The 22,157-nt window shown below is 52.2% G+C and overlaps 5 protein-coding genes across 5 annotated transcripts; 3 read left to right on the forward strand and 2 right to left on the reverse strand.

Annotated features, from left to right (window-relative positions):
* Positions 1 to 2,301: 2,301 nt before the first annotated feature.
* UCRPA7_6489 (putative membrane fusion mating protein fig1 protein) lies at positions 2,302 to 3,166 on the forward strand (the record flags this gene model as incomplete). Its single annotated transcript, XM_007919027.1, has 3 exons — positions 2,302 to 2,335; positions 2,399 to 2,726; positions 2,794 to 3,166. 3 exons carry the CDS (start codon positions 2,302 to 2,304, stop codon positions 3,164 to 3,166), a joined length of 735 nt encoding a protein of 244 aa, XP_007917218.1.
* A 1,001-nt stretch (positions 3,167 to 4,167) lies between these two features.
* On the reverse strand, positions 4,168 to 7,303 carry UCRPA7_6490 (putative glycoside hydrolase family 47 protein; the record flags this gene model as incomplete). Its single annotated transcript, XM_007919028.1, has 2 exons — positions 4,168 to 4,474; positions 4,536 to 7,303. The coding sequence occupies 2 exons, from the start codon at positions 7,301 to 7,303 to the stop codon at positions 4,168 to 4,170; spliced, it is 3,075 nt and encodes a 1,024-aa protein (XP_007917219.1).
* Positions 7,304 to 12,240: 4,937 nt separating this feature from the next.
* On the forward strand, positions 12,241 to 13,592 carry UCRPA7_6491 (putative major facilitator superfamily transporter protein; the record flags this gene model as incomplete). The annotated part of the gene is made up of 4 exons (XM_007919029.1): positions 12,241 to 12,572; positions 12,627 to 12,650; positions 12,706 to 13,024; positions 13,083 to 13,592. The coding sequence occupies 4 exons, from the start codon at positions 12,241 to 12,243 to the stop codon at positions 13,590 to 13,592; spliced, it is 1,185 nt and encodes a 394-aa protein (XP_007917220.1).
* Positions 13,593 to 14,230: 638 nt separating this feature from the next.
* UCRPA7_6492 (putative terpene synthase family protein) lies at positions 14,231 to 15,720 on the reverse strand (the record flags this gene model as incomplete). The annotated part of the gene is made up of 8 exons (XM_007919030.1): positions 14,231 to 14,390; positions 14,457 to 14,689; positions 14,749 to 14,782; positions 14,838 to 14,927; positions 14,982 to 15,138; positions 15,194 to 15,450; positions 15,548 to 15,595; positions 15,656 to 15,720. The coding sequence occupies 8 exons, from the start codon at positions 15,718 to 15,720 to the stop codon at positions 14,231 to 14,233; spliced, it is 1,044 nt and encodes a 347-aa protein (XP_007917221.1).
* A 2,169-nt stretch (positions 15,721 to 17,889) lies between these two features.
* Positions 17,890 to 19,626, forward strand: UCRPA7_6493 (putative glycosyl hydrolase family 43 protein; the record flags this gene model as incomplete). The annotated part of the gene is made up of 5 exons (XM_007919031.1): positions 17,890 to 17,911; positions 18,154 to 18,191; positions 18,251 to 18,581; positions 18,646 to 18,740; positions 18,796 to 19,626. 5 exons carry the CDS (start codon positions 17,890 to 17,892, stop codon positions 19,624 to 19,626), a joined length of 1,317 nt encoding a protein of 438 aa, XP_007917222.1.
* Between the last annotated feature and the right edge of the window lie 2,531 nt (positions 19,627 to 22,157).

Here is a 22,157-nt window from a genome sequence, read left to right on the forward strand (position 1 = left end):
ATTTCTTGTCTTCAGTCGAGCCATGACTGACTGCCATGATTTGTGTATTCTATGGTGATAGCATGTTGAGAAACTGGTCCATCGCGAGACCCCGTCGTCTGGGAAATCGCCCAAGACAATTTGCTCCCTCGCCATGTCTCCGGCCAGGTCGGGTTCAGCAAGCATCAGGGTTCTTGGAGTGCGTCCTCGATGAGAACTAGGCCCCGTGGCCAGAGCGAGTATTCAGAGGTCGTCCGAAGAGTCGAGGACGGCAAAAGAGCGCTTTCCCAGCCTGCCGCAGCCTGATAAAGCCACTGCAACTTCAGAGACCACCTCGGGGTCGAGCTGAACAAATGGTGCACCAGGATATGGATAGTGGAATGTTCAGGGCGAAAGTCGTGGGAGCCCGAGTCATGCGTGAGTCGCGGTCTCCCCGGACCACGATCCATCCCAGCTGCCGTAGATCATTTCATCATCCGTCACCCTGGAAAAGAAGGGACAGGAACAGCTCGATCAGACCCGAAGCGATCGCTGATATAGTTTCATGAGGGGGGATATAGGTAGATATAGTTGGCTCCGGGCGGGCGCCGAATGGGGCAGGTTGGGCGGTCAGTTGCCTGGTGGACGGCGGTGGCCTCGTAACTTGGCGGCGGCGATGCAGGGAGGACCAAGATGACGCCGGGACTGACAGGGTAGACGAGGCAGTAGGGGCACCTCTCCGGCTCGCGCGGCGGCGGCGGAGGTGCTAGCGTTGCACGCTGCTGGTGCTCTCTACTTGTGTGCCAATGCCAATGCCAATGCCAATGCATGTCCACGGACGAGTAGGTAGGTTTTATATCATTGAAGACGCTGGTGATGCATTTTTAGGTGTCCGTGATTCTGCGTATATATGGTGTAGCGGGCCGGGTGGCGTGATGGGGGATTGTGGTGAGATAGCGGGCAGCATCAGGCGATTGAGGCAGAGCGATTTCCATTAAACTCGCAGGTGCGTCACGCAGTAGCGGGCTCGGCTGAGGAGGCACCTAAGAAGGTAGGGGCGGGAACCCTGCATGGTAGGGCTTCTTTTAGTGGCCCAGCAGGTCCAGGCCCCTGGGCGCAGCCTCAAAGGAAGCCCCACCACCGCGAAGCCTGGCCCCGTAGCCGTGGAGCAACAGGGGCTGGTGGCTGGTTGCTCGGAGACGAGCGGCGCTTCCAAGTCAACAAATGCAGGAGGTTGGAACTTGGCGATGCCACACGCCTCAGCGAAACGGCGCTGCCTGTCCCCCTGTCCCCTGATTGCGGTCGCTGTAGCAAAGGAAATTGTAAGGCCGGTCCAATGGTAGGCGAATAGGAACGACGAGTGCGACAGGCTTGCAGGGTTGGTTGGTTAGTTCAACGTTGCCATCCTCCTCATCATCATCATCCATCCATCGTCGTCGTTGGCCCGTTAGGATCGCCTGCGAGTTGATTCCCCATCTCACGCTAACTTGCCCATCCCGTCTTCTCCCACACACACACACACACACCATCTTCTGTCCGTCTCCCAGCCACTCCGTTCAACCATCTGCATACGCAGACATCCGCCATCTCCGCGCAGATAGAGACTACACTACTCTTTCTGCTCTGACACATACATCTACAACTTCTACATTCCACACTCAAACAAATTAAGTCACCTCGTGCGAGACAAGAGCGTTACTGACCCAGCAGCGTCCCATCCCGCATTCCATTCCATTCCACTCCAGTCTACTACTGCTGCACTGTAACTCAGAACAGGTCTACTATCCCAAACGAAGAGCTCCCTCGAGTCGTCCAGTCGCTCGTTTGAACCAACGCCAGCTCTTCGATCCTGATACAGACAGATTACATTCCAGTCGGCCTCGATCAATTGTCTCACGGGTCAACTCGGCTGCTCTCCACCACACGACAGCGAGTTTCCCCCCATATTGTCGGCGACGACCACCATTCCACGGCTTGGACCGCATTCCACTCCGGCTTGCGCTGCGTGGCGCCAAACCTCCCAAACCGTCGCTCCGCACGATCGGAGGACGGGATTGGGCCCATTGAGAGAGAGGACCGGTTCTATACCGAGTCAAAGGACGACGCCGTCGTGAACAGCTCCGATGGCTCCTGCATTCCAGATAGGGTGGTACCGTACGTCTAACTCTCCTCAATTCCTCCTCCATGCACCCACGAGGGATCTCCAGACCGGTGGAAACACCACCGTTGGGATGTCTCAAAGGGCACATGGATAAAACGTTTCCACAATGCCATGACGCATTTTAGCTAACTGCAAGATCCATTATAGGGTTCATACCGTTCCTAGGGTACCACCATGTGTTGATGATCCTGATAGCAGTGGCTATCATTCTATTATGTGAGCGAACTTCATCCCTCAACTATCCATCCTGCGTTCGCATTGCTAACCTGTCCTCTTTAGCCCTCCTATTAGCAGGCTGCTCATCCTCCAGTCCGCTGATACCCGACATATTCCTACTATCGCTCTACTACCAGCACTACACGGCCGTACCGGACACGGCGCAGGTCGACTACAATGTGAACCAGGCCATCTCCAACATCGTTGGCGGTGCGCACCTGCAGGCCCGCGTGGGCTACTTTGGCATCTGCGTCAACCCGGACGGCGGGAGCTGGCTATGTAGTAATAATGCTACTGCCCTGGCCAACGAAGTCAGCGTCGACCAGGACCCCCTGAACCTGATCTGGCTAGCGAGCCAGTTCAAGGACATGATTGTGTTCCCGTATCTAATGTGAGTGGGCTCAATGGCTCCCAATCTCCATCCTGCACCAACTAGTTTCACTGACCCTTTTCAACAGCATCATCGCAATCATCTTCGCCTTCATCTGCTTCCTGCTGCTCGCCACCTTCCCGGGCTGGCACGAGGAGGAGGACAGCGAGGGCTCCGACCGCGAGGTGAAGCCGTTCCCCTCGCGGCCCGTGTCGCAGGTGGCGCTGGCCATCATCTTCATCGCGTCCATCTTCGTGCTGGTGTCGGTGCTGTGGCAGCACACGGCGTCGGTGGCGGCCAGCATCATCGCGCAGGACTTTGGCAACGGCAGCGTCAAGAGCGGCGTGGGCACCAGCGCCATGGTCATGGGCTGGTTCAGCTTCACCCTGCTCATCATCGTCACCATCGGCCTGCTCGTCATGATCCTCAGCATCCGCGTGCTGAGCCAGCTTGCGGACTAAGAGGTCGTCAAGGTTTGTTATCATGATGCGAGAGGAGGGGGAGGGGAAGAAGAAAAAAAAGACAAGGATGAAGATGTTTGCATATTGTATGTATGATGGATGACAAGAACTACGCTCGACACAAGAACAACAAGAACAACAACAACAAGAACAAGAACAACAACACTACTACTACATGACCTGGAACGACAACAACAAATCAGCATGCATGCAAACGACGGGAAACGGAATCTAGAATGGTCGAACCGGTCGGACAGGTCAGGTATCCAAGGGGGAGAGGATCTGTGCAACGAACAACCTCTGACTCGATCGATACATCGATCGATCGAGTACGGAGAAATGCGGTATATTTTTGGGTGTGACCAGACGGAAAGTGGAGAAAGAAGGGGGATATCATGTACATGACTATTGCCTGTCTGTCTGCCTGTCGGACCGAGAGAGCACAAAAAAGAATCCCCCTCCTTCGAGCAAGCAAGCAAGCAAGCAGCATCTGGGAACCGGAGTTTAATCAGACATTTTTTGCGATGGTTTGTTTTGTTTTCTGCTTTTATACTACTTGGCTTGGACAGATGATCCCGTGTTTTAATCTCAACCCACTACCATGATCGAATTGTCCACTCTCTCGCGCGGGTGTTCATCTTGATTCCTCACTACTTATACATAGACTGATCACAGGTTGGATGAGATGCTCATGATGGCAGTGTGCGGCGGATGATGGGAGGACATACTCAGGACGAAATTGGTAAAATGGGCAGAGAATGGTTGGGAAGCCAGGACATGGTACATAGGAACAAATGACAAGGACTCAACAAACTTTCGGCTTTCAAAAAATTGATCATTGTGACTGTTCAATGCAAAAATGCTATCATAACCAATGTCTTCCTATCCAACTCGGACCCATGACAGTATCATTGACAAAAGTCACCCACGTTCTGTGGATCCGTGAACACCAAAACGCCTGCTCATGCCATTTGGAACCATCCAAGTTTACAGCAACTCTCTCAGGTCGGCCTTTTGAAAGGATGCGCCTCGGTGTTGAGCACCCAGTCATCGAGACTGATCACGTCAGGTGTTGTGTAAAGTAGGTAGAAATACTTCAGAGTCTCAGCCAGCCAGAAGCTCTCCATATTATCGACCATGTTGTTGTCACGCTCCTCTGGGATCTTCGCCACGTTGGCGATAGCGCTGTGACCAACATCGGTCTCTGTCCATTTGATGATGGAAGTAAACATGCGCCAGCCCTTCTCTTGCCATTCCGGATCGCCAGTGATGCGATACATGTACCAGACCGACTCAATGGCCTCAGGTCTATCCAATTCATTAGCTTCAAATGCAAAATATCTCAGGGACAACGTCATTGCAAGTTTACCTTAGAATGTATCGGGGGTCATTGAGGCTGACGAACCCGGGTGGTATGTTGTCTCTTTCAATGCGGCCTTTGACGTATTCTTCATGGCTTAGGGGCTTGATCGGCTCAGGCGGGATGTAAATAGGCTCCTCTGAAATAGGTACTTGTCCATTCTGGCCGCCATATGAGCCCCGATCGGGACCTGCGTTCATATCCAGCTCCTCCTCAAGTTTCTTCACCTTCTCATCAATGGCATTCCAGTCTCCTTTAATATCAGGTTCGGGAAGCTCGACCTTCTTTCTCTCCTTCTCAAAGACAGAGTCTGATGCCGGATTCGTCGCGCCGTCGTCAACATCCCGCTTTCCAACAGGTGCGCTTGACTTCGCCTTGTTTGCCTTAGCGGCTTCAGTCAAATCGCTTGCCATTATCTCGATGTCACGAAGACTAGGTTCTTCTGTATCTTTCTCGAGTCTCTCGGCTGCAGTCAAGTTGTGAGGCCGCCTTGATTGTTCCTCCAAAGCCCGCTGCCTCTCTTCCTCGAGAACGAGGGCTCTTTCTTTCTCAATCTTCCAGTCCTCCATGTTGTCTTCCCACTGCTCCATTTGCTGGAGTCTCCACTGATAGCTTGGGTCTAGAAGCTCATAATACCGAGTTTCGTTCCAATGGCATTTACCAACTCTGGGGCAAGGTGCAACCATCGAGGTTTCAGGCATAATACCCGTAGGCATCATCTCGTAGGCCCATACACAGCCATCGGCTAGTTTCTTTCCGATCTCGACATCTTCGGGGCGATCAAAGATCTTGCCTCCAAGGCCAAACATTCCACCCAGGAAGCACGTCAAATGGGTCACTTCAAAATCCATACTAAGATCCGCGTCCGAGTTGCCTCGACCATAGACTTTTCCTGAGAAGAGAATGTCCCGATCATCCTTCGTCATTGGTTGGTAAAGAAGGTGTTTCTTTACAGCGTCGACAGTCTTCTCGTGCATCGACCTATATTTCGGCTCAAGACCACCCAAAAGCAGGTGTTGCTTCGGGAAGTACTCGTAAGCTGAGTCTTGGCTACCACCCATGCTGTACTGGTCATAGCCATAACCGCCAGACGTCAGGTTTTGCGGCACGCAGTCCCAACCTGCCGGAAGACCGTTGGCACCTTTGGGTGTCAAACCGTCGCCACGGAAGCTGCCCGGTCTTGGAGCTTCAGGAACAGTTTCGACTGAGCTTGCAGCCGTTGAGGTACTCTTTGTTTCCACAGGCGCACCGAGATCACTTTCATCGGCTCTCTTTCCGATCTTCTTAAACTCGCCTTTAGCAGGGCCCCCATCTTCACCTTCTTTCACTTGGAACTCCAGATCCGCATCTGCAATCTGGCCAGCGGGGGTGTATCCTTGTGGCTCTGTCGTGAGTGCTTCCGCGGCATTTTCCCTTACAGCATCGCTGCTTATGGCAAGCGGATCGAATGCCGGGGCAGTTCGATTACATCCAGATGCATCGATCTGCTGGGGGAACAACCCAGGCAGAGTTGTGCCATCCGGCCTGTTCTGCCACTCGTAGAACGCATCGGTGATGCGCGCAATTGCATCATAATACTTGTTTTCCCCGGTCAGCTGCGCTAGTCTCGTGAACTCCATAGACATGGATCCGAGCTCCGCAACGCTTACGCTCGTAGATGCACGTTGCGGTTGAGAGGCATATGCTGGCTTCCAATTGTAGTACAAAATGGGCATGCGGTTCGGTGTATCAAATACGCCCATGAGGATCTCTGCAAGCTCTTCCGCCTTCTTCAAAAGATTCGGATGTTTGCCTTCTTTCCCGCCAGTCACGTCGTAAGCGGCGATCAAACCACCCAGATATCGAATAATAGTCTCGAATACAGGGATGTCCTGACGGAAAGGTGTAGTGGTGAAATCGATATCGCTCAAAGCAACATAGGCGGCCTCGAATTCTTCCTTCATCTCCATGATCCACAAAGTGTCCAGAGAGTCAACTAGTGTAGCTGCCCAACCACAGAATGGATCTCGAGCAATCTTTGTGATGGGCATGAGCTCGTCGTGGCCCTTCGCATATGTCCAGTATCCAGACCAGGCACGTTTCATGGCAGCCTTGACCTGCGCCAGTCGAGTCTCCCGCTTTTCCTTGGCGACAGAAGACTCCTCGGCAAACTTGTACTGGACAGAAGGTATAGGCTTGGGCTTTCCAGTGGGAAGCGGGATGATGGACTCCTCCGCAACTGGGAAGTGCTCTGGGACCTTCTTCCAATGTATTGTAGTCTCCGCCGCAATGGACTGGCCCTGGTATGCCCCAGGGGGCTTCTGGATGTGCAGCTCCTCGTCATCCTTGCTGCCATATATGTCATCCACCTTTCCTGGCACTCGATCAGGGATATCGATGATCACTGGCGTAGTGAGCTCGGCCTCGGAGGTCTCAACGGCGCCAGCTGCGGGCTTCTTGGTGGGCGTTGGCAAGCCGAAGCTTCCCTTAACTTCGAGGCTCGTCTTCAAGTCTGGTATCTTGACAGTCTGCTCTTTTACCGGCTTGGGAATTGGTGGTGCGGGAGGGGCTGCATCTTCTTCGACAGCTTCGGGCTCCGGCGCCGGTTTCTCTGGCTTGTCAACCTTCTCGGGCTTTTCAACCCGTTGATAATCTGGGTTTGGCTTTGGCTGCGACTGCGGTTGGGGCCCATATAGAGCTGGGGCGTCCCATGCTGAGTTCTGGGAGACCCTATAGAGCAGGAAGAGGATGACGACGGAGCAGATGACAAAGAGACGGTATCTCCTAAAACGCAACATTGCGACTGCTGGCGGCCGAGCTCAGGTGGTCACGGCTTGTGTCGTCGCCTGGGACCGCGACTGGCAGTCGGCCTAGGCCGAGGGAGTCGGTGGTCGCGTGCGCTGGCCTTGCACGACGCCGAGGAGGGGAGGTTTTGCTCGAGACGTCTGACAACCACGGCTATTGCATGACCATTGCCAGTAAATTCTCTCTATGCGGCTAATGCGTTCCACCCCTTCTGACAGTAAGTAAATAAGGTATACAGAGAATAAATTGCGAAAGGACAAGGAGAAAAGAGGTGCAAAATGGCAATGCGAAGGGATGGCTAGAATATGGAGTTGACCAGCATGGCGGCAAAGCTTATGGTAGGTAGTTGTCTAAGCTCTTGTCACTTTTTGGCTCTTCAAGGAGCAGTAGCGACGGGACTGGACAAGGGAAGGGGCCACCCAGACAGACAGAAGGCACCTGCCGTACCCGTAGCAGAGCATGATGAATGAATGGGTGAGGGAAGTAACGAAAAGGCCAGCAAAGACTATCGAAAACGCCAAGCAGCGTCTGATGCTACTACGGCTGTAATGGGGTCTTGGCAGTCAAGGCTTTTGTCTCACAAGGGCAAGTAGGATATTAAGGTCGATAATAATTAACTACCTTACCGTATGTACCTACAGTGCCATCCCTCCAGTCCACCAGCGAACCAACCAGCCAGCACCGAACCTGACGCCCGCCGCCCCCGGCAATTCGACCGACGAACGACAGCCTCTGAGACTGTGCCGCCAGATGCTGTCTCATCAGGGCCGACGAAATGAACGAGGTGGCCACTCTGTCCCGCGGCAGCGAATGACTCCTAACCATCAGGGCGTATCTGTTAGCTGAAGCTGAGTGGCCCGTCCTCAGAAAGGAAAGATGCCCACGATTTAAGTCGTCTAGAACTAATGCCAGATTGCCAGAAACCCCAACCAGCAGCAAATACGAACGCTCTAAGGATGTTTAAAGTAGGCCAGGGTCCCTAAGCTTGAGGGGGCCCACCTGCCAGGGGGAGCTGGTGCTTCCGAAGCGGTTTCCATCCATTCTCGAGGGTCTATTCTGCCGTCTAGACCCCTCTGGAGAAATCCTCCCTTGCCCTTCCTGTGCCTCCTGTCCTCATCGGCAGGGCGGCACGGTGAACCCCTAGCTATACGCTGCTCAGGCGAGAACCAGGCGAGCCAGGGTCAGATGCGAACCAGTCAGCTAAATTCCCGACCCTGTTTAACCTTGAACCTGGAATGCGAGCAACCCAATCCATCCAATTCACCCGTCGTTCGTCCACTGTCTTTTAGGTAATGCAAGGTGCTACCCCGTACCGGACCGAACTCTGACAGCGGCATCGCATGAGCCAGGTCAATGCAGGAGCGAGCCGGATGGACGATGCAGAAGGGAAGGGGTCTTCGTCCCCGCATCTCGAGTGCTACCAATGGCCTCATTGACGGAAAGACTTTGATCGTAGGTGAACCAAAGTAACGTTAGGAGACGATGCATCCTCATGCTACTTCAGCCACAGCGTATCTCTAGTACACTAGACGCTGGCAGTCAGATTCCTCAGCTCTGAACTGTGCCGCCGGCCTGCCAAGATCGGTCCTACTAAACCCAGTATCCCGCGCACTATTTGTCGATAGCGCCTGATCCCCCCAGAAAGTCGAATTGCGACCTAGTGCATGGCTCCATCCACGGAAATGATCTCGATTTCCAGCAGTCTGGATGCGCATTTTGCCATCGTGCTTAGCACATGCGCATTCTCCAATGGCGCTGGCTTGGTCTCTACTACTCTCAACACGTGCAGCGGATCTGTGACCGCACGTGGGAAAAGACCTGCTAGACCGTCAACTCGCAGATGTAGGCTTTGCGGCAGTCTTGTTCTGCAGGCGCTTCCCAGAAGAGGCGCGGACAACTATTGACAACGGTCTCCGACAGGTTGAATCATTCACCACTGAGCTTCGGCCCGGGCATATGCCTACCGGCAACCTGCACCGTCGGCTTCATGGACGCGGAGCCTACAACGTCTCACCGTCGGCCGTACTCACGGAGGGCAGGCTTGCCCCCGGTTTTCATTCCATGATTCCGCTCAATGCTCCTGCGACTACAAGTCGCGAACCGCACAAGCTCGTTCCTTCATACATTTTCAGCATCGCCAAATACGGTTACCTTCGTCTCTTCGAAACTCTACTTGCTAACTTTCGATACACGAGTTGTCAATGCGCCTTTCTGAGGGATCAAGAGTTCAACAACCTCAAAGAGTTGGCATGCCTCGTTGATGCTATGCCGCGAAACACGAAACTTTAAAAAGGGTCAATGTTCATATCGTCAACATCTTTTACGAAGTGCGCACTCTCGAGCCTTCGGCGGTCCAGACCATGATCTTGGCTAGTCATCGTTATGGTTGCGAAGCTACACGCAAACCCACCCGGTAAACCACTGAATTCGGCATCGCAAGGACCGTTAGAAATTGAGTACAAGAAGTCATCACTGGCCGAGGCCTACTTCCTGAGAGGCTTCCCTTGAGATGCCCAAAACTGTGCTCAAAAGCCCGGCGACCTTTGGTTAATTCATGTCTTGTGGATTGTTTCAGGAAGTAGCCTATTTCGCCGCATTGAATTGACTTTAAATCTGCAAGCACCTGAATGGTAAGTTTTCCGAAGAGACTTGATGGTTGAACACTCCTAGCTGGCTCATATAAGAGGGTATCACACATTAAGGAGAATCAAGGAAAGCGAATTCGCTTTCCAAAAGGTCCGATGAAACTCCACGTGGTCAGCAGGATCAACTATATCTCGCGACAGATTTCCAGCTAAAATCAGCCTTGGAAACATCTATGCGAGTGTTGAGAGTGCGGAACCTCATCCGACCCGATACAAGCCTTTCGGAGCCGAACATTGGCCGGGCTGTCGATCAGCTTACGCACAGAGCGGAAAGATTACCGTTTCCAGACCCTCAAACGAGTGTATGTGGGTGACGGAAACCCCGCTGCACACAGCACACCGCCGGTCGTTCGCACGCCATCCAGCTGCCGATGTGTGTCGTCACAGGACTACTGTGGGTGAGAATTAAGCTCTCTTTTACGTACCTAGCAGCCAAGGCAAATCCCACGGCGGCGCGTTATATCACCGCATTGGAGGTCTCTTTCCAGGTCGAGGTTGCGTAGTTTTGCCCCGGATGCAGGGCGGCCAAGACCCGATATGCCGTTGCGCCGTCGACGACCTCGGCACCCACTTCTATTCTGCCGCGCCGTACTGGCCTTCTCCACCCTTGGGCACAGGATCGTCTGGCAACCAACCACCCGCTACTCCCCCACCAACCAACCGCCTATCACCCCCTTAAAACATGCGATAGGGCGACTGGTGACTTTGCTTTGTAATCACCTCGATGTAGCCTTCCCTCAAATATGCCTTCAGATGTCATAGGCATCTAAACACCCAAGAAAGTGGCTTGAATGACACGTTGTCCTGACATTCTCATCGTGCCCGACTGTTATGTTTTGGGCTGAGTAGCTCCCAGAATTTAGGTAGGGAGGGTGGAGGCTCTCCATTCGGATTTGCCAAGCCGGCTCGGAAGCGCACGCCATCTGGGGCATGATATGTGCAAGTGTGCGCATCATATGCAGGCTAGCTGCAAGGCAAAGCCCCAGCTGCTGGTTTTGTGCAGAGAGAGCAGGCAAGGTTTCCGATCCGCTAATCCACTCACTCAATTGAGTCACTGTGTTGTGTGTGTGTTTGTGTGTGTGATAAGGAAGCAGATAGCATTTGGGGTCCCTTTCAACGTCGGCCGATATATCCACTTATGTCCAGGCTAGGCCCGCGTTATGTTCGGCAAGTTGGACCCGCCTGCCCGTTTCGCCGTTAATAACCCAGTATCGGCGTTTATCATGGCGCAAATCTGTTTTTCTAGTCTTCCCCCTTCCCACTCTTGACTGTGTATGCAAGCCAAGAGTCCAGCTAGACCAGGTCTCCGTTACGCCGACTTCGTGTGCTCTATTTAGTTGTCTTGCACGCCGTCCCTTCGTGTGTGTTTGAACCTCTGTCGGCGGGAGGGAACGCTCTACCGTCATCAATTGGAGCGCCAAGCCGGCTCCGATCCCGCTCCTGAAAAGCACAACAACGGGAGCTGGGAGCCATGGCCGAGTCTCACGACCCCGAAAAGGATGCGTACCGCAATGAGGACATAGAAAGCCCTGTAGTTGACAAAGAGATCGAGGCCGAGCATGAAGCTCCTCATCGTCCATCTCTGGGAAAGTCTCACAGTCGGGGAAGTCGGCACAGCCGGCGGATATCAACTCACTCCAATGACTCAGATCCGTATGAGGCACTGGAAAGAGCATTGACTCCGGATCAGGAGACACCTTTTGAACGTGCCGCACGAGAACCCATATCGCGGACTCGTACCGGTGCTACAAGCATCACAAGCTCCGCGTCGAGGCAACCAGACTTCGAGGTCGTGTTTGAACCAGATGATCCAAACAACCCCAAAAACTGGCCTATTTGGTACCGAGGATGGATTATCTTTTGTGTGTCGTTCTCGACTTGGGTGGTTGTGTTGTATAGCACGAGTTACACGGCATCAATTCCCGGTCTTATGATAGCCTTCAATGAGCCAAGCCAGACCGTTGCGACTCTAGGTATCACGACATATCTGCTAGGTCTTGCTTGCGGAAGTCTAGTTGTGGCACCGATGAGTGAACTGTACGGACGAAGGAACGTGTTTCTCGTGTGTCAAACGATCTTCATGTTGTTGATCCTCCCAACCGCCCTAGCTACCTCTCTCACGGAGATTTTGGTTGTGCGATTCTTCGGGTGAGTTTCAGGTCTTGATAACACTAGATCGAAGTCTTTCCTAACCAACAATTAGCGCTGTGTTCGGGGCTGCAATGGTTTCCAATTCGCCTGGCACAATTGTAGACATTTCTGACGACGAGTACCGCGCTTTGTGCATGTCTCTTTGGAGTATTGCACCACTGAACGGTCCGGTCACTGGCCCTCTCATCGGCGGTTTCGTCTACCAGTATCTTGGCTGGCGATGGGACAACTGGCTGGTTATGATCATCGCCGGTGTTTCTATTTTCCTGTTAGCGACCGTGAAGGAGACGTACGCCCCAACGATATTACAGCGGATGGCGGCTAAGCGGAGAAAGGAGACTGATGATGATCGGTGGTGGTGCAGCTACGATCAGAAGGTGTCGACGCTGAATCTGCTAAAGATCAACCTGAGCCGCCCCTTCATATTGAGCTTCACGGAGCCGATCTTGTGGTTCTTCAACATCTGGTGAGACTTCTTTCGATCAATATGATGTTTGCACATGCTGACAGATTCGAACAGGATTTCCTTGATCTATGGCATCTTGTGAGGATACTAAATAAAAGAAATCAGCTTGTTGTCGTGCTAACTTGTTATTCAGGTATCTCTGCTTCGTTGCATATCCGATCGTCTTCTCTCAGCACAGAGGGTGGGGGCCAGGCATTTCGGGTCTCGCTTTCGTGGGCATTGGAATTGGAACCATGCTCGCTATATTCGCTGAGCCCCTTCTGCGACGACTGATCAACTCGCATCCCAAAGACCCAGCAACCGGGCGTGTGCGACCAGAAGCGTCAGCCAGTGTTATGAGCATCGGCGCTGTTCTGACTCCCATCGGCCAGCTCGTCTTCTCCTGGACGTGCCTCCCGACGACCATTCACTGGTCGATTCCCATCATTTTTGGCATCCCATTTGGCGCTGGGGTGAGTTTCTTTCCGGCACTTGCCATCCTGCGAAAGAGTTGCTGACTGATGCATTCAGAATACATTGTCCTTCATCTACGGCTCAAACTATCTGGCAGGAGCCTATGGATACTATGCGGCGTCTGCACTTGCCGGTAACGCTGTCATGAGATCCTTCTTCGGCGGGACCTTGCCGCTGGCCGGACCGAGCATGTATGCGAAGTTGACGCCCCAGTGGGCAGGCACACTGCTTGGCCTGTTGGAGGTCTGCCTCGTGCCCATTCCCTTCGTCTTTTACCGATATGGTGAGAAGATCCGGTCGAAGAGCAGGGTGATTCGCCAAATGCGAGCAGAGCAGGAGAAGAACGACAAGAAGAGAGCGAAAGCACAGGCCAGGGCGCAGAAGGAACAAGAAAGGGAGGCTGCGGCTCAAGCTGCCAATGGCGATGGTTTCTTCGACCACGAGGTTGAAGGAGGGCCATCGGGAACAGACGAGGAGAAGACAATGGTGGAGAGGGACGTAGAGAAGGAGGCCGGCGAGACCTCGGCCCGCTCTGCGGATGTTAAAAAGGATGAGACGTCCGTCTGAGTGTTCAGTAAAGAAGGCGGGATCTGTATTATATAAGGCAATGAATGCATCAGGACGTCGTACATTTGCGGGTACGGGATAGGAGCATTGTAGGCTTTCACGAAAATAGAATAATGTAACTTTGGGTGGTACAAGCCCAGAGATTGGCTACATGCCTTAAGAAGCTCCCTACGAACTTTACGGACTCAGCGGCCTGACCGGTCAGCTTATCTCAGTTCCCGTGGGCTCCGAGAGCAGGAAAAAAACTTGAAGATGTTGACAGAGGAAATCAATTAGACTCAAGGTTATCCGAGCGAGCTTTTGACCGAAAACTATAAAAAGTTGAAAGTGTGTAGCGGAAAGAGCGCCCAAGCTTTATGAGAGTCTGGTACAGCGTGTAACAACGACGCTGACTCTCATAAATGCTCCGCGGACAAATTTCAGCTGAAGCTCAGAGCTCACTTCCATCAAAACGAACCACCTACCTATTCAGAGAGAAAGAAAAAGAGAGAGAAACCCCCAAATCAGAGATCTATCCAGCAATATCCCTGCCAAATGGAAACGCAGCGGGCCAAAGCAACGCATGCTTATCGCAAGTATGTCCTGCTGGTTTCCATGGCTGAAATCCTGTCTTGACGCTCTTCGCGCGAGTTCTTCTCCTACTGGTCGTCCTCCTGCCAGTCACCATCCTGCTGGTCGCCGTCCTGCGAATCCTCTTCCTCCGAGTCCTCGTCTTCCTCATCCATCGCCAAGGGTATCTCCACATCTCCATTGTCCAGTCTATACTTCTCCTGGATTGCATTCAACGGCGCTATTGTGCTGTTTGAGAAGCCGTCAGCTCAGCAACAGGAAATCTCGTAAACCCGTCCTCCATCAGTTACTTACCACCAAAGCCAGTATCCACTGAGCATCATACGCAAGCTGTCGAGGACCCTACTCAAGTGGGCAGCCATGGCTGCGTTGTGCACAAGACGCGCATGTAGCTGTAATCCCGCTCGATTGATCGTGGCCATTGACTGGCTAATATCCTCGACGACGCGCTTGACGCTCTCATCCATGCCCTCGCCAGTCTCTCTGTATTTGATCATGACAGCATTGCAAGTCCATACGTTGGCATCCTAAAATCGAGTGAGTACGTGTGATCGCTTATGAATGACTGTACAAATGGGTTAAATACCAGGTCTCGCTTCAAGAAGTAAAGATCTCGCATGCTAGCATACAAGTTAGCATCTATAACAAGAGATTGGATTGACCCGAAGCACGTACTAGGACATGGCCATGCCCAGGCTGTTCAAGATCACCTCCCACTCGGCAGAGGTTGATACCGCAGGGTTAATAGGCAAGGCCATGACAATCCTATCGATATGAGCTTTTGCATTGTTACTTTGCAAGATCAATGGAACAGCTTACCGCAACACCTCAATCAGGATCTTCACGTGTCCGTTGTCCACTCGAAGGCGATGATACTCGTTAGAGTTGGGAACCCTTCCATTCTTGACAATCATCTGCTCTCTGTAGACAAGAGCGCAATACTCGTCCATGCAGCTGAGAAACTGCAGTCGTTGTACTTAATTGTGTCAGAATGTACTTCATTAATTTGTTCAGCTGTCAAGTTCGCTCACCTTCAGTAGACGTGCTCCAGATGGCGTCTGCGACGGTATCGAACATGCTGAGAGCCTGCTGCTCACGCATGTGGCTGATCTGCTGTCGACTGCCGGATGACAGAATGGTGCGGAAGTACAGTCGAGAGTCATGATGGAACGTCTCGAATCTGTTGCCCTCGGCAATAAGGCACTTGCCTGTGTGAAACCAGACGTGTTGCCACCAGAAGAAGGCTGCGGCGACCTGGAGAGATTCGAAATCGGCATTGAAAAACATTCTGTCATTAGATTAGCCCCCGTTGCTTAGCACCCTGTCTTTGTCAAACACAATAGGGACATCCTCGGGGAAATACATGTCAGAGGATCACTACTTACGAGCAAGCCTGGCCCCATGGCGCCAACTGTTCAAGAACATTTGCAGACCTTTTGGGAGTATGTTAGCAAGTAAGCCCCCAGTTTTGTCTTTGTCCCTTTTCTTCTTACTGTTCGGAAACTTCAAGCTCTTCAAGACTGTTTCTGAGGTCGTTGAAGTGTGGATGCGGTCCCATGGCCCTGGGCCAATACCAGAAGTATCCTTCAATGTTGTCAATATAGAGTATCTCTTGTCTCAGCTGCGTTTCAATCCGAATATGCTCTCTGGGAGGAATCCGCTCGATTCTCCAGAGCGATCGTGCAGGTTGTCGGCTGTGCAATGGTTGGGGAAGGGGACCGCGACCAGGAGGCGGGCTGGGTCCTCTGGGGAGCAAGCTGACTTGAGGAGTGCGTAGGTTATGAACGTTGAGATGCAGTTCAGGAGTCATCAGGACATTGATGTCGTTCTGGCTCGGAGGACCGGGAGGCAACGGGACGTTACCCATCTGTTGTGGTAGAAAAGCAGATGATCTGCCGTTGACCGCTTGCCGCTGCTGAGGGCGGCGCAATGGGTTGTTGCCGTTTGTGAGTGGTTGTGGAGGACCCATATTGCCGTTGACCATCGGCTGAGATTGAAGAGGAGGCAAAGCACTGTCGGGTCCTGGGAGCATCGGAGCAACAGGTTGCTCTCCCTGCTGTGGCTGCATAACAGGCAGGAAACCGTTGATATTCTGGCGCAGTAGAGGAGGTGATGAGATTCCGTTGACCATTTGCTGTGGTCGAGGGGAAGGCAACCCGCCGTTGACCATCTGCTCTGATCCAGGAGGAAGCAACAAAGTATTTCGAGGCAGAGGAGATGAGTGAATACCGTTTACCATCCGCTGCGATCGAGGAGGACGCAGAATATTGTTGAAATTTCGACGCGGCCGGAGGAATAGTGCGGTGCCGTTGACCAGTTGGCGTGGTCGACGCGCGGGCAGCGAACCGTTGGTATCCTCACGCAGCTGGGGAAGTGCGACGCCGTTTACCAACTGCTGTGGTCGACTGGCCGGCACAAAACCGTTGGTATCCTGACGCGCCTGAGGAGAAGACCCAAGGCCGTTCACCATCTGCTGTGGTCGAGGAGCACGCAAAACACGATTGGTATTCTGAGAAGATTGGCGAGGTGACACCATGTTTAACATCTGCCCCAGCTCGTGGGCGCGTTCGGATACGTTACCATTCATGGGAGGAGCGCTTGTAGGACCCTCGCCAGTCTCGGCTGTTGCATCCTGATTTGAATCGTCTGCTCCACCCTCGGCATGAGTGTCCAGGCGGACGCGACGGGTTCTGGTCGACGGTGGTCCATTGACTCCATCGTCACCGTCGTCGTCATCAGGGTCCCTCTGGCGGCGAGGCATGATGTTGGCCGGCCTGAAGCTGTTTCTGTCCAGTTGTCCAAGTCGTTCAAGTTCAATATGGAGAGAAAGGTAACAGAAGGAGATGGGCTTGAGAAAACTTTGTGGGATAAGTTGAAGAAAAAGGTCTTGCCCTTTTGAGCCCTTAAAGGTGTGGCAGCATGAACGAGTCGTCCATTGATGATTACATGCGGCTTTGACAGTGGCTGAAGCTAGCAGTTGCGGCTTGCTCCCCTTTCACGATAGGCAGACCTCTCTTGAACGGGGCCACCCTGTAGGAACACTGACACTGGATAGAGAGACAAGATCTTGTGGAATAGGCGAAAAGACATTTCTATCTGAAAAAGAGGACGCAATAGACTCAGGAGGTGAAGTGTTCAACCCAATAGCAACTATAACATCGCGTCCATCAAACTCAGTCGCTGACGGAAGGAGATACATTTTTGACTTGACAGCCTTCGAGCGATGTGGGTTATCGAGCTTAGATTTCAAGTTTAGTCTGTCAACCTGTTAACAGCAACTATGGCTGAGTAGGTTTGGATTGAGAATTCGGAAGACAATTAATTATGTCTTTATACTTGGAAGTTAAATTATATCTTTTAACTCCTTGGATAGTGAGAGGCATTACGTATTAGTTCTTGACAGACTCAATCAGACTTGCAATTCCTAGTTTCGCGCGCTATATAACTGGTTCCAATATCTCTGAATTTCCTATCTTGAGTTAATGATTTGGGATGTTCTTGTACTGTGTCTAAGCACGAGTTAGTTCATGTCATTCTAGGAGCCCAGTTTTGTCCATTACAGTAGTTACCGTAGACGGTCTCCTACAAGTTGTCTTATATTATACGTGGGGAATCGAGGACTTCAATTCCGAATACTCAAAGCAATTGAGGTGCATTAACTAGCGAAACCTGTCTTCCATTTTCGGTTACAAGCCGAGATCTATACAACGGAAAGAGACTACGGATTATGCGGAAACCCCTACCGGATGGTAATATCAGGTCATTTAAACGGCTGAATACCCGCGATCTTCTCCCCGCGAGGGAACACCTTAAGTATCCCCACATATGGTTATATAAATCATGGATAGTAGTAACTTGCCTCTGAGTCGACCCTTGCGGCCTACCCTGTCAATTTTACCTCTTTTCATCTGAAAGTTGGCGACGATGCTATCCCTACTTCGGCACATATCATTATTGGCGTTTCTAGCATGCGCTATCACGCCTGCTCTAGGCAGTCTTCAGATAGTACCCGGAGGTACATGGACAGCCGTATGTCTACTGAACTAGTCTAATTCTGCTGATAATACTAGCTTCTAAGGGGATTCCAGGACAACGGCGAACATATCCAAGCACATGGCGCAGGCGTGACCCGCGTCAACGGCACATTCTATCTCATTGGGGAGGACAAGACAGGAGGCTCTGCATTCCAGAACGTCAACTGCTATGCGAGCACTGATCTCGTACAATGGAAGTACGTCGGCGCCCTGCTTTCGCGAACTAGTAGTGGCGACCTGGGGCCAAACCGCATTGTTGAGAGGCCTAAGGTCTTGTTCAATGATAAGACTGGTAAATATGTGCTTTGGTTTCATGCAGACAGTAGCAACTACGGCGATGCAAAGGTCGGTGTCGCTACTGGCGATAGCGTTTGTGGAAAGTATAGTAAGCGAGACCCGTTTCTCGAAGCGCTCTTAAGGGACGCTACTAAAAGGGGTGTATATCACAGCGTACTTGCGGAGTTTCAGACCGTTGGGCTACCAAAGTCGCGATATGGGCCTCTTCAAAGATGACGATGGAACGGGATACCTCTTGACCGAAGATGTATGACCTTCACATCCAAACGTCTTGCACTACACCCACTGACCACTGGCTTCAGCGTGAAAACGGTCTGCGTATTAACAAATTGACGGCTGACTACACTGATATTTCTGGAACATCCTCCACATACCTGTGGAAGGACCACATAGAAGCCCCTGCCATGCTCAAATACAACGGACGATACTATATGTTCGGCTCCAAGCTAACAGGCTGGGATCCTAACGACAACGTCTACAGCACCTCGACTTCCCTGAGCTCGGGCTGGAGCTCATGGGCAACCTTCGCAGACAAAGGGTCAAACACATATTCATCTCAGACGCATTACGTGCTTGACTACGGCAACGGAAACGTAATGTATATGGGCGATCGATGGGTATCCAAGAACCTGATCGCCAGCACGTTCGTTTGGCTACCGCTCAAGATCGACGGCACAAGCGTCACCATGAAGAACTACGTGAGCTGGGTGCCAAACGTCGGCGGAGCCTGGTCTGGCCCTCCGGAAGAAGGCAGCTACGAGGGCGAGAAGGGAACCTACGCGGCTGCGGCCAAAGACGTGAGCTGCAGCGGCTGTTCGGGCTCCAAGGCGGCCGGGTACATCGGCGGAAGCGACCAGGGGAAGCTGACCATTAGCGGAGTCAAGAGCAACAAGGACGTGTTGACTACCATCAGGGTAAAGTTCATGAATGGAGATAGCAAACCGAGATATGCAGACGTCACTGTCAACGGCGGACAGAAAACGAGGTTGGCGTTCTTGCCGAATGGAGCAGACCCTGCGAGCAGCGTATTGAATGTGAAGCTCAACAGCGGTAGCAGCAACACGATCACGGTGGAAGGGGTGAACGGTGGGTGGGGACCAGATGTCGATCGGTTGATGGTCCCGGTAGAGTAAGGGGTTGGTCCCGAAGATACGGCGGAGGCGCGGGAGTTCCCGCATCCGCTTGACCTGGTCTTGGATCCGGGGCAAGTGTGGTCCTCACTTCGATCGGTGAGCTCCAGTTCGCTCGTCTCCATAACCTTCTATACACAGCACGCTCATGAATACTACTCAGTCCCCTTAACATGTCCTAGACGTAAGTCGAAAAGAGGGGTTGGTTCCCGAATAGTTGTCAAATCAGGATGCTACACTCCCTTCCATCCTCACTCCGGAAAAGGAGACTCACAGAGGCCAAGATTGCTAGTCTGAGACACACCATATAGCTCGTCGGCCGCGTAGTTAGGAACGCTTGGAGCGGATGCTAAGCTTTCCGCAGAGCTACTGCTCTCTGATAAGCGCCACTCGCTATTCAGCTGGGAGGTGCACGTTGAAAGGGGGGCTAGTCTGTGGTGCGGCAAGTTAAACCGCACGATGACGGTAGACGACTAGAGAGTAGCTTATATGCATGCCGTTCGTGGTGTCTCGAGTTAGCCACACCTGCGACTAGTCCATCTCTTCACCTGTAGTGTCGAAAGAGCTGTTGCGATAGGCGTTGAAAGACAGGTCTCGAAGGACCGAAGATGCGCCTATCGAACGTGGGGTTGCCGAACCAAATACTCGCAATACCTGTATCCCCGTCACCTTGTAAAAATGTTGGTTATTTTAGCATCTGCAGCTTGTTTCTTTCGTCAACTGTCTTCGATGCATGCATAAGCCGCCTGTGTCTATCAATCGTCGCCTGGATTTAAATGTGCCTTGGCGGAGCAGGTAGAATTGCGTGGCTGGGCTGGCTGAATTGGCTGGACTGCTTAGTGGTGGTCAATCGATGTCGTACGCGATAGACACAGGATGTACGAGGGCTTCATACAGGACGTTTAGTTGGCTGCAGGACGCTGTCTCAAGGATTGGTGCATTCGGTAGTTTGAGCACCTGAGATCCTGCAATCTCATCTACATGTCTTGAATGTATTATGAAGTCATCATAGTGTAACCAAGAGGGCAAGACAGCGACCAAGCCTAGACGGTGCTTAATGCGCCTGTTCAGCGCTACTGTAGTATATAGTTTTCTTATCACGATGGCTCTGTACAAGATCCCAGCGAGTCAATGATCGACATTGCTGAAAGAGTTGACCGAACATACATCACTATCCTACCAACGGTCGGCGCATGAGGAGTATGAACGTTGAGTCCCGTGCATATACTGTACCTGCATCATGCAGTCAGACAGGAGCTCTGACGGAGTTTTTTTTCTCTCCTTTGGCTGTCAAGAAGCGCTGTGGCTTGATCAAGCGATTGGCCCTGACTGGGATCTAGGAAAACCACCGGGCCATCAATGCTCACTCGTCTGGGTACCAACAGCTTTTTGCTTCCACTCTGCGGGCTCCCTTCTGCAATAGAAATGCAGATGACAGCAAACGGCAACAATGCGGAGACATATCTCGGGAGCATCGGGTGACGGGTGATTACTGGACGGCTGGGCGCAGATTCCCGCAACTCTGGGACTGGGATGCCATTGCGAGTCTCCTGATGCTGGACCAACAGGAACACGCCGATAACCCTTGAAGTGAAGATACGAATGCCGATGTTGACAAGGGTCACGGCACCTCAGCAAACTTGTTTTCGAGCCCGCTGGCTCCGATGTTTCGGGTTTCTAATTTGTGATTCATTGTCCGAGCTCGAGTCACAACGAGCTAGGGCTCTGGTCTATTTTGATTGCTCAGACGAGGAACGCTGTTAATCTGTGCTCCTAACCCTGTCGTGGTGTCGCACTGATGATGGAGCACAGACAGGTCGGGCGGAGCGGACATGAATCTGACGAGATTACAGGGTACGATCAAGAGGTAAATCAGGAACGTTTTAAGCCATCGATGTTCAGTTTGGTTAACGGTAACGGTATCAGCGAAGATGGCGAGAAAATCCCCGTCAACATGCATCTTGGGGTGTCAGACTCCAATGAAGAGCTTATCAGGAAGGTTTTCTGCCAACGACGATCGTTCGCAAGGGATCGTTGACCGTAGAATGGATTGACCTGAATGGTCCAGCTGTTGAATAGTCAAGTGGATACCTGACCCAAGAAAAGGATCACCTTCGTCAGCGGCTGTGTTAGCCCTCGATAGTACGAGGACTTGAAAGGTTTCACGAATGGACATCTTCATCTTATCTGGTGGCCGAGTTCTAGAGTTGAGCAAGGATCGGCCTTATGAAACAACACGGCCCATGACAGCCACGTGTTGGTGAAGCCTGCCAGCGGACCAATCCTGAAAAGCACTGACCAACTCGTGAACCATCCACGGACAGTGACCACGATTGATGATGCTCTGCTATACCTTCGCCAGGGTAATAAACGTTATTTTAGCAAGGTGAATATGCCAGAAACTCAGGTCTGGGAATACTTGATTAGGGTTTCGAAGATTCTGTTTATTTCTATAGCACCCCTGGTCTTGACAAAAGGAGCAACTCCCTTGTCTGAAAAGTCGTGATTCCCACTCAGAATTAACAATTATTACC

The sequence above is a fragment of the Phaeoacremonium minimum genome (genome assembly GCF_000392275.1).
Source record: "Phaeoacremonium minimum UCRPA7 unplaced genomic scaffold PA7_03_scaffold_476, whole genome shotgun sequence".
NCBI lineage: Eukaryota > Fungi > Ascomycota > Sordariomycetes > Togniniales > Togniniaceae > Phaeoacremonium > Phaeoacremonium minimum.